This window comes from Erinaceus europaeus, chromosome X, assembly GCF_950295315.1.
Source record: "Erinaceus europaeus chromosome X, mEriEur2.1, whole genome shotgun sequence".
NCBI classification, from domain to species: domain Eukaryota; kingdom Metazoa; phylum Chordata; class Mammalia; order Eulipotyphla; family Erinaceidae; genus Erinaceus; species Erinaceus europaeus.
This window is the reverse complement of record NC_080185.1, coordinates 80,131,647-80,144,276: the sequence shown is the minus strand read 5'-3', so window position 1 is coordinate 80,144,276 and position 12,630 is coordinate 80,131,647. Positions and strand designations below refer to the sequence as shown.

General features: G+C 39.8%; 1 protein-coding gene across 2 annotated transcripts in view; it reads right to left on the bottom strand.

Moving 5' to 3' along the window:
• The window catches only part of OPHN1 (oligophrenin 1), a 385,226-nt gene that overhangs the window by 197,513 nt on the left and 175,083 nt on the right, over positions 1 to 12,630 (bottom strand). For both annotated transcript variants that reach the window (XM_060183179.1, XM_060183178.1), the window contains exon 16: positions 4,306 to 4,390. In XM_060183179.1, coding sequence (XP_060039162.1) covers positions 4,306 to 4,390 — 85 coding nt within the window. The remainder of the gene's footprint in view (positions 1 to 4,305; positions 4,391 to 12,630) is intronic.

Genomic DNA, 12,630 nt, shown 5'->3' with positions numbered 1-12,630 from the left:
ACCTGGGAAAGACTACCTAGAGTTTTATTCTTTGTTTTGTTTTGTTTTATTTTTTTGTTTGTATTTGTTTTTGTTTTTTTAATAATTGCCTGTCTTGGGCTCAGGCTGCCTAAGCCAATAGGGAGTCATCCAAACTACAGACTGACTGTTAGGGTTTTTTACTCTATGAGATTTTATTATTACTATTATATATACACGTGTACCTTCCTCCCCCCATTCCTTCAGGTTGACCAAAATTAACTCTTAGTGTATTTTCCATTGCTAGGTGACTAGATATCCTATCCATTGTGAGAAGAACTTGTTTCACCCTATCTAACTCCTCTATCCACTCTCCCCCTCTGCCTCCTCCTAGCTAATTAAATTTAAAAAAAAAAGTCTTTGCTTTCACTGGTCTTTTTTCCTTCCCTTTTTTCTTTCTTTTCTCTTGTCTTCCTTTCTTCCTTTTTCTTTCTTCTCCTTTCTGAATTCACTGATATTTGTTTGTGAATTATTTTGAGGAAGAAATCTAACTCAGAGTGGACTCTATTTTTGTGTGTCTCTTCTATACTTCCCTTTCTCATCTTGCTACCCCTAGAAATTGCAGTGGACAGTAGATTTGCTTAATTGTTTATTCTTGCTATCCCTTTTTTCTTTTCTTTTTCCTTTTCATTTGTATTTGGTGGCTATTTATTCTTGGACTGGAGGCAATGTTAGGCTGACTGGTATTCGTTAAACTGCTTGAATCTTTACTTCATTTACTTACTATTTTAATTACTATTGCAATTTCTGATGCTGGAGATTGAATTTGTCATAAAGGTATTTAGTATAGTGTGGATTGTACTCAAAACAAAACAGCATAGTTACAATGAAAATAAGTAATGATAAAGAAAGGATCCTAAAGGCTGCAAGGGAAAAAACAAAAAGTCACATACATGGGAAAACCCATAAGATTATCAGCAGACTTCTCCACTCAAACTCTAAAAGCCAGAAGAGAATTGCAAGATATCTATCGAGCCATGAATGAAAAACGGTTCAACCAAGGATAATATATCCTGCTAGACTTTCATTCAAACTAGAAGGAGGGATAAAAACATTCTAAGATAGACAACAGTTAAAGGAGGCAACCATCACCAAGCCTGCCCTCAAAGAGGTTCTAAAAGACCTCATATAAACAAAAACATCCCTATATTACTTGCAATATATCAAAACAAATAAAAATTGTTGAATAATGGAACTACAATATATTAAATCCATATTATCAGGCACTACAATATATTAAATCCATATTATCAATAAATGTCATGGCTTAAATTCACCCATCAAAAGGCACAGAGTGGGAGGATGGATGAGAAAACACAACCCAACCATGTGCTGCTTGCAAGAAGCCCATCTGACCCAACAAGAGAAACACAGACTTGAATTGAAAGGATGGAAAACTATCATACAGGCTAATGAACCACAAAAAAGGGGCAGCAACAGCCATTTTCATCTCTGGCACAGTAGATTTTAAATTTAATAAAGTAACAAAACATAGGCAAGGCCATTACATAATGATTAGAGGATCAATCAGCCAAGAAGATTTAACAATTATTAACATCTATGCACCCAATGAGGGACCATCTAAATACATCAAGTACCTATGCAAAGAACTTCAAAAATACATCAATAGTAATACAATAATAGTGGGCGACTTTAACACCACACTCTCACACTTAGATCAACAAAGCAGAGAATCAACAAACAAACAACAGAATTAAATGAAGAGATGGACAGACTAGACTTCCTGGACATTTTCAGTTCTTCACCCAAAAAGACTGGAATACACATTTTTTTTCAAATACACACAACAGATACTCAAGAATAGACCACATTTTAGGCCACAAAGATAGCATCAACAAATTCAAGAGCATTGAAATCATCCCAAGCATCTTCTCAGACCACAGTGGAGTAAAGCTAACATTTAACAACAAACACAAAATTACTAAAAGACACAGAATTTGTAAACTAAACAACATACTGCATAAGAACCACTGAGTCAGAGTCACTCAAGCAAGGAATTCAAATGTTCCTGGAAACAAAAGAAAATGAAGACAGAAGCTATCAAATTATTTGGGACACAGCTAAAGGAGTACTGAGAGGGAAACTCATAGCCATACAATCACATATTAGAGAACAAGAAAAAGCTCAAATAAACGACCTTATTGCACACCGTAAGTACTTAGAGGAAGAGGAACAAAGGAACCCTAAAGCAACCAGAAGGACGAAATCACTAAAATTAGAGCAGCAATAAACAACATCGAAAATAAGAGAACCATACAAAAGATCAAATGTAGGTTCTTTGAAAAATTAAACAAGATTGACAACCCCCTAACCAGACTAACCAAAAAAAAAAAAAGGGGGGGAAGACTCAAATTAATAGAATTGTAAACAATAGAGTAGATATCACAACTGACACCACAGAAATACAGAAAATCATGAGATACTTCTATGAAGAACTATATGCAACCAAGCTAGAAAATCTAGAAGAAATGGAAGAATTCCTTGAAGCATATGCCCTTCCAAAACTGAACCAAGAAGAACTACAAAAATTAAATGCACCAATCATAGACAAAGAAATCAAAACAGTTATTAAGAATCTCCCCTACAACAAAAGTCCTGGACCAGATGGCTTCACAAACGAATTCCACAAAACCTTCAGGAAACAGTTAATACCCATAATTGTAAAGCTTTTCCATAAGATCAAAGAAACAGGGACACTCCCTTCTACCTTCTATGAAGCCAACATCGCCCTGATACCAAAAGCAGATAGGGACACAATAAAAAAGGAAAACTACAGACCAATATCTCTGATGAACATAGATGCCAAAATATTAAACAAGATCTTGGCCAACCAGATATACCAGTATATCAAAAAGATTGTTCATCACAACCAAGTGGGATTTATCCCAGAAATGCGAGGCTGGTTCAACATACGTAAGTCAGTTAATGTCATTCACCACATCCATAAAAGCAAAGCCAAAAACCACATGATTATCTAAATAGATGCAGAGAAAGCCTTTGATAAAATCCAACACCCATTCATGCTCAAAACCCTACAAAAATGGGATTATATGTGAAATTCCTCAAGATAGTGGAATCCATATATAGCAAAACTACATCAAATATCATACTCAATGGACAGAAGCTGAAAGCATTCCCCCTCAGATCGGGGACTAGACAGGGCTGTGCACTATCACCATTATTCTTCAAAACAGTATTGGAAGTTCTTGCCATAGCAATCAGGCAAAAGAATGAAATCAAAGGAATACAAATTGGAATGGAAGAAGTCAAGCTATGCACAAGATGGTGGGTATTATACAGTAAACCTTATGAAAGGGACTTTTCAAAGTTTACCCAATTAACAAATAATGTGATGTTAACAATAACTATCCATTGTCTTCTTGAACACTAAGACAGCAGGAACCTCACATTGCCACTATAGAGCTTATATTTCCCCAAGTCCTGGAACCCTACTAGGTTGGGGTGCACTTTCCTGCATTCTTCTCACAACTCATATCAAATAATATTGCATCTGCTGACCACAACCTAATCAATGCAATGAGTGCCACCCCAGCATGCTTCACTTCAGACTGTGTCCAGAGACTTCAGGTGTGGAATGACAACCCTTCAGCTTCATCACTCAGGTGAGACCTTTCCTTTCATAGTATTCTCTAATTCCATTCCAGGTGTTCCACTCCCTAATAAAGTCCACAAACCTAGATATAGACCAGGTCCCCTGAGATAGAGCATATGTTCACAGGTATCCATAAACTAGGACAAAATATATACCTGAAAGCAGAAGTACAAGAGAATCTGCAGTGAGCACCCCCCAACACTTCATCTGTACTATTCCAGCCTGAAGGTCCATGATTGCTCAACAATTTGTTTGTCTTTGTATGTTAACTCTCTTTTCAGCCACCAGGTTCCAGATGCTGACCAGACTTCCCTAGACAGATGACCCCACCAATGTGTCCTGGATCTCTGGTTCCCCAGAGCCCCACCCTACTAGGGAAAGGGATAGGCAGACTGGGAATATAGATTGACCAGTAAACACCCATGTTCACTGGGGAAGCAATTATAGAAGCCAGTCCTTCCACCTACTGCAACCCACTATGATCTTGGGTCCATACTCCCAGAGGGATAGAGAATGGGAAAACTATCAGGGGAGGGGATGGGATATGGAGATCGGGTGGTGGGAATTGTGTGGAGTTGTACCCCTCCTATCCTACGGATTTGTTAATGTCTCCTTTTTTAAATAAATATAAAAGAGAATCATATTGGACATACCTGAGGTAAAATTTCAATGAGCTGGTGATTGTCTTAATGTCCCAGTCACTATTGTGAAAATCAATATCTCCTGGGCATTTAGGATCTATATGAAAAGAAAGAACATGATAAAGTGTTAGTGTCCCGAATGATGTTACTTTTAATTAGTGTACTAATTCAAATATATTTTCCTCAGTGCTCACTGGCAGGGAGGAAGCTTTAAAAATAGTTAAGCATTGCAGCAGGTCTTTCTCTTCTCTGATTTACCTCCCCCTTCCTTCCCAAATTCTGCCTCTATCAAAAGGAAAAAAAAAAGTTATGAGAGCTAGCTTTCAAGAGATGCAAACTTTACTAAAACATGTAGATATATAAAAAACTGTTTGGGTCTGGACAGAAATAGCTCATGGTGTGTCTTTTATAATTGCTATCATGTATGCAGTACACATTTGAGCACCAGTTCTAGATAGGAAGTGTTTGACACTGAAGGAATCACTAACGCTGTGGTATCCCTCCCAATCTGTCCCTCTGTCTTAATGAAAATGTGAATAATAACGATTACATTGTGCATGAGTAAGACTCAGAAAACATATTAAATATTTGTTTATGGTTTCTGTACTCTACATGGTCAACTATGAGTATCAAAGAAGATCACTTGAGATTGCAACAAGACAAGAATAGGACTACTTTGAGAACCCAACAAGTCACTGGTGAATAAAAATATGTGACTTGTGGACAGAGAGGAGCATAACAAGAGATTCCTGGGGCTAAAGCCCATATCTACTCCAAAAGGTCTTGTAACAGTCTGGCAGTTTGCCAGTTGAGGAGACACCTCCAATCTGTTTACCAACAAAAAGACTCCTGAAGGGAGGAGAGGACTCCCTTAATGCTCCCTAAATGCAAATGTGACTCTCCATTGCTACTGTCTCGAGGAGGATAGAGCATCAGTGGGGAGGCCATGTGCTGACATGGGGGGGCAGGGAATTGACAGGGAAACTCAGAAGATCTACACACTGGTAGTCTAGAGGTGGTGCTGTATAGTGGGATCCTTTCCACATTGTTCTCCTGATGAGAATATGATGAATAATTGCCCGGGAACACACAGATTGTAAAAGGGATGTGCTTCCTTTATTGCTGTGAGGCTTAGAGTTGAACTAGGGTTGTACATATGGCAAAGCAGCTCAATATCCTAGAGAGCTATTTCACAAGCCCGAAAAGGACATACTTAGCAACTCAGATGGACAAGTAGTGCTGCCTGTCTTAGTTCTGGCTGCAAGCATAGAAGCTGATTTAAGCCCAGAGCTTTGGATCCTTGAGGTATGGGAGTCTCTTTACATAACCACTGTGCTATCTCTCACCCACCCTCCTTTATCTCTTAGTCAAGAGTGAGCGATTAAGCTAAAAACTTACTTATAGGTAAAAATCCCTCAGGCTACCATAGCCTACAGGGAAGAAAAGGAACAAAAGAGTTTTAAACAACTAGTGTGATTCAAGTCAGGGATTGAGATCACATTAAAACAACTGTTAATTTCTGCAACTGTAAACTCTTTAAATACCCTACTTAGATATAAGTCAATCCAGGCAAGAGTGATCAGTGGATTGAAAAGTACAGAGAGAGGGACTTCATAACATACTACATACAATGGTTAAACCAAGAAGAAACATTGTGTAAATGAACCAGGATAAATGCCCAGATAAAAGCCCCCCAAAGGGAGAAGCACATAAGAATGAGGACAACATCCAAACACTAATTGAGACATTAGTCATAGGATAGAGGAAAGAGTTTGAAAGAAATGTCATCAGAAATGGGGGAAAAATTACACTCTAAAAAAAAAATAACCATCTCCAGGTAATTAGAGAGCGGAAAGCTGAAATAACTGAACTAAGAGCACAACAAGCTGAACAAGTTAATACAGTATAAGAACAGGGTAACTAACAGCTAAGCTACAGAAAACAACAGAGCAGAGAGAATAGAATAAGTGAGGCAATAAACAGAATTAGCAAGATTGAGGATGAATTACAGAAAATTAAGAAAGAAGGAAGAGATCTCAAAAAGAGATTAAGAGTTACTGAAAATGTAGGAGTTAGGCAGTAGCGCAGCAGGTTAAGTGCAGGTTGCGCAAAGCACAAGGACCTGTGTAAGCATCCTGGTTTGAGCCCCTGGCTCCACACCTGCAGAGGAGTAGCATCACAAGCAAGGAAGCAGGTCTGCAGGTGTTGATCTTTCATTCCCCCTATCTGTCTTACTAAAACATGTATATATATATATATATATATATATATATATATATATATATATATCAAAACTGTCCTATCCAACAACAATGACAATAAGAATAACTACAATAATAAAACAACAAGGGCAGCAAAAGGGAATAAATGTCTAAATATTAAATACATATACATATATTTAAAAAGAGTTACTGAAAACAACAACAGAGACATATGTGATTACTTCAAAAGAAATAATATACACATCATAGGTCTACCAGAGGAAGAAAGAGAGGGAGGGGAAAAAAGCATTCTATAGGACATAATAGATGAGAACTTTCCGAGTCTAGACAACATAAAAGACATAAAGGTTCAAGGAGCCCAGAGAGTCCCAAAGAGAATTAACCGAAGCTTAAAGACACATCATACTTAAAATGAAAAGGAATAAGAATAAAGGATCCTGAAGTTGCAAGAGAAAATCAAAGAGTCATTTACAGAGGAAAACACATAAGATTAGCAGCAAATATCTCTACTCAAACACTAAATGCCAGAAGGGAATGGCAAGATATCTATCAAATGCTCAATGAGAAAGGCTTTCAATCAAGACTACTGTATTTAGCTATATTGCCATTCAGACTAGATGGAAGCATAGAAACCTTCTCAGAAAAGCAACAGTTGAAAAAAATCAACTATCACCAAGTCTGCCTTACAAGAAATTCTGAAATGTCTCCTATAAACCATAAATATACCATATATCAGAACACTCAAAAAACCTACAATAATGGTTTTAAAATATCTTCAATCTATTATATCAATAAATGCCAATGGCCTGAGTTCACCTATTAAAAGGCTACAAATTAGGAAGATGGATCAGAAAACACAAAACAACCTTACACTGTCTGCAGGAAACCCACATAACTCAACAAGACAAACACAGACTCAAAATGAAAGGATGGGAAACTACCATAGAAGCCAATGGCCCACAAAAAAAAGAGGACGAACAGTTATTTTCATATCTAACACAATAGACCTTAAAATAAATAAAACAATTTTTTTAAAAAAAGATAGGGATGGACATTACTTACTGCTCAGAGGATCATCCAATCAGGAAGACTTAAAATTATCAGGATTTAACAATTACTAACTTCTATGTGCCCAATGAGAAGCCACCTAATTATTTCAAACATCTACTAAAAGAGCTGCAACAATATATTAACAGCAACAGAGTGATAGTAGGGGACTTCAACATCCCACTCTCGCAACTTAAAAGATCATCCAAGCAGAAAATCAATAAAGAAATGAGGGAGCTAAATGCATAAACTAGAACTACTGATTATCAGAGCCATTCACCCCAAAAAACTGGAATATATATTCAATTCAACTCCACATGGATCTTTCTCAAGGATAGGCCATAGGTTAGACCACAAAAACAGTGTCAAATTCAAGAGCAATAAAATCACCCCCAGTATCTTCTTAGACCACAATGGAATTAAATTAACAACTAAAAATAATTTAAAAATTAATGAAAGTCCCAAAATATGGAAACTCAATAGTACACTATTTAACAACTACTCGGTCAAAGAGGAAAATGAGGAAGAAATCAAAATGTTTCTAGAGTTCTATGAAAAGGAACACATGAGCTATCAAAATATTTCTGACAGTTAACGCAGAACTGAGAGAGAAAGTCAAAGCCATACAAGCACACATTGGGAAACAAGAAAAATCTCAAACAACCTGACTGTACACCTTAAAGACTTAGAAGAAGAACAGAGTAAACCTAAAGTAACCAGAAGGAGCGAAATAAGTAAAGTTATGGCAGAAATAAATAACACTGAAAATAAACAAAAATACAAGAGATCAATGAAGTTAAATGTTGGTGCTTCGAAAGAGTCAATAAAATCAATAAACCTTTAGCCAGACTTTAATAAATTGGATTGAAAATTAAAGAGAAGATATCACAAAAGAATCTCAATGCATCATGTGAGGCTTCTATGAACAACTATATACGACCAAGCTAGAGAACCTGGAAGAAATGAACAAGTTCCTAGATACCTAAAAAGTTCCAAAATTAAATAGAGGAACAACAAAATATGAACAGGCAAATTACAGCCAAAGAAATTGAAACATTTATCAAAAATCTTCCCAAGAATAAAAATCTTGTACCAGATGGTTTTGCAAAAGATTTCTACAAAACCTTCAAAGAAGAGTTAATCCATCTACTTTAAAACTCTTCCAAAAGACTAAAGATACAGGAATATTCCCTTCCATCCTCAATGATTCTGCTGTGCAGATGTCTCCCCAAAGCTCTGCCACTTAACACAGAGATTTACGGTACTTTCAGGACTTTCCCCAATCAATCCTGTCCCAACACATCCCTCCAGGGTGTTGACCTAAAAAGCCTACCTACTCTCCCTCCCCTGCCTCACTCTCTTGCCCAGCGGTGTGGTAGCAGGGGACAGCCACTCTAGGCTGGCTCCACGTGGCCCGAACTGCAGCATTCCCACCCCAAACCTGAGGTCCCTGCACGAATAAAAGATTGTGTTCCCTTTCTGCTCCAAACCTCCTTTTTCTGCTTCCAGCCGCCGCCATGTCAAGCTACACCTGGCGGCAAGAGTGGCAAGAGTGGGGCCGACAGGCCCACACTCCCGCCGGCCAGCCTGAGGTGCAGAGAAGTGACCGCCAGGACATCCCTGCAGCCGTCCCGCCAGCTGAGTCAGGGCTGGCCTGTATTTGGGTGACTGCAGCTGCCCGCAGCCCCCTAAAGAGACATGGGTCCCCTGGGCAGCCTGAGGAGACACGAGACACTGCCTGACCCTCCAGCTGCCCAGACACAGGTAAGTAACAGCTGCCTGACTGTGGCCACCGTGTCCCCACCCGCCATGGTGTTTCTCCCATTGTATGAGGAGGCGTCCCAGACATCCCTGCAGCCACCCCAACAGCAGAGCTAGAGACGGCCTGTCTTTGGGTGACTAACTGTTCATGCAGCCGCCCGCCACCTCCTGAGGGGACCGCCCGCCGCCTGAGGAGACGTGAGATCCTGCCCAACCCTCCTGCCACCCGCAGCAGAAGAGATGCGGGTCCCTGCTGCAGCCGTAAATGTGACCCCCACTAAACAAAACCCTCAGGTGTGGCATCCATACTTCTACAAAGAACTCGGAGAACTCTGGCAGGCAGTGAAGGAGGACGGATTTCATGCCCCATGGATCAAGTCCATTTTACAAGGTTTTTTCCAGCACCTTAATACCCCCCAAGATTGGAGGGGCTTAGCTCTTGCTGTGCTCCCAGACTCCCTCTACCTGCAATGGGAGGCATGTTTTCACAATGAATACTCAAAACAATCCTAGAAAAATAGTCAGAAACAGCTAGAATGGAATTTTGATGCACTGTTTGGAGCGGGAGAGTTTGAAACTGGAATTCAGCAGGCAGAAGCCAAGTTTTCAGTCGGTTATTTTGAACAGGTATGCATCTGTGTAACACAAGCATGGGAGAGGTTAAGCCCATCCACAGGAGAGGCCTCAGTCCCCATTAACTCCCTAAGCCAAGAAACCGATGAATCCCTAGCTAACTTCATTGCCAAGGTGTGGTCAACCTTAGAGAGAAAGATTTATAATCCTGAAGTCCGTTCTATCTTCCTGTGTTCTATTGTCTGGGATGGCATGATTCCGGAATTCCGTCAGGCATGCCTCAGTCTTAAACACCAACACCCAGATAATTGGATTTTAGCGACACAGGAACTTAGACCAGGCTCTTATGGGGCACCCATTATGACACAAGTTTATGCAGCTACCCCACATAAACAAAACAGGGGCCTGCTTTCAGTGTGGTCACCAAAGGCATTGACGTAAGCAATGTCCACAGAAGCCTTGACCTCAACTCCAGTCAGGACAACCATGCCTCCATTCAGGGCAACCCCGCCTTCAGTAAGGTAGCCAGAAGCCACAAACACCTTATCCTAGATGTCAGAAAGGTTTTCATTGGAGGAGAGATTGTTGGTCCAAGATTCATAAAGATGGCACATCCCTGAATGGTGCAAATTCAGAGCCTCAGATTTTGTGGACCACTCTTGTTTTAGAACAAGGTCACCCTACTATGACAGAAAGGATTAGCAATATTCTTTTAAATGTCTGATTGACATGGGGGCAGAAAAGACCATTTTAAGGCAAGCAGACATTCCCCAGAATTGGAAACTCCTCCCAGGGCCACGCTAACACGGAGTTGGATGGTTGACCCAAGCCTTTCTCACACGAGATTCGCTTATGTGGGAAGACCCTGAAGGGACTATCAGACACTTCCGCCCTTTGGTAGCTGATATTAGCACCAACCTACTGGGCAGGGATCTTCTGGAATGTCTTGATATTAGGATATCCACAGATGCCTCTGCAGAGCGTAACAGTTGCTCCTGTGAGACTAGATCTAATCAGCACCCCCAATACTAACTGCCACTGTTCGTAACCAAACTCCCTGCTTAGACTGGCTTTCTAATGAGCCTGTCTGGGTGGAACAGTGGCCTTTGCCCCCAAAAGTGCCCTGAAAGCTATCTTGTGGAAATTAATCCACAACAAATCTGGCAACAATCTGACACTGTAAATATTAAAACCATTGTCACTAACATGTGTTAACTCTCTAAGTAACCTGAGTCTGTTTATAGTCCAAAATAAAATGGTTAAAAAATCAATATATATTTTAACTAAAATTGGTCTGAAGATCCTGCTGTAGAGATTGCTACAAGAGGTCACATTAGATGACCCTTAAAAAAATCATAAAGATACTTAAACTAATTATAATCATCAAGCTATCAATTATAGTAAACCTCTAACTTGTTACACATTTTATTTATTTCACAAGTAAGTGTTTATAGCTTTCAAGCCTTCACATGAAGAATCATCTGTTCATATGGAAAGGTATTAAACTATAAGAAGTTCCTCCATATACAAATTATGTTAATTAGCAACATTCACATATTCTTGCACACTTAACAGGTGTATCTCAACTTGCCATTATAGGTCTGCCAAACACCTAGGCTCAATTAAGTATGTATATATATATATATATATATATATATATATATATATATATATATATATATATATATGAAGATATATTCCCCAATATTCAATTGGCTAAGGCACCAAAACTCTTTTTCTATAAAAAATTCAAATTAGATGCCCTGCTAACCATGGGAAGCAGATTGTTTGTGTTTCTTTCACAGGAATCCCAGGAAAGCCATCTGGACCCCTGCACACTCTGACATCACCCAGTAGATGGCATGACTACAGTGGCACACCCCCCGAAACCCAAGATGTCACCTGATGCCATCTGAAGAACCTGATTCACAGAATCCAAGAACAGAACTTTCTTACTGCCTGTCTGCCCTTCCTGCTTCTGCTTTGCCTGTCATGTTTTGGCTGTTCCAGCTCACTCTCTACAGAAAAGCAGAATTCCAGTGCCTGACCTTCCTCATGCAGCATTTCATCCCCTGCCATTTCTCCCCCTAGTCACCTACTTTGGACTGACACTTCTATTGGACTTGCTGGTTTAGCCTTTGGACACTTTACACAATTTTACAGCAGCTTCCTTCCCTTCACGCTGCTGGCTTTTGAAAGACTGACCCTGAGTAGTTCATAGACTTTGCAGACTGTTGCCTTGAGGACTATACAATGCCAAATAGTCCCTCTGCTTGGCAGGACATGCCCTCCCGCCTACAGGTCCTGCCCTTTGAGGCAGGAAACACCCCCTCATTACGAATCCTTGCCCCCCTCCGAAACAGGGAAAGTTCCTTTGCGCACCAAGCCTTCCCTTGACATCACACTGGCTCTTACTGTTCCCCTACTTGTCCTTTCCTGTTTTGTTATATCATTTAGGTTTATGCCCAAAAGGTTTCTGCTCACCCCTACACTACTATTCCTCTGTCACAGATAGAGACTTTTACAGACACTGAACCATCTTAATGCGATAACTAGATGGAAAGATAGAGTAAGATGTAGAAATATTGTGAGGAGATGGTTGAGCCTGGCAGAGCTTAACCTATGAGATGAGTCCCTCCAGGGTTCTCTCTGTCTAAAGAGGGGTTGAGCACAGGGGGGACACGTGAAACTCACAAGGTTGGTGGCCATTTAAGCATTCCCTCCCCCACAAAAA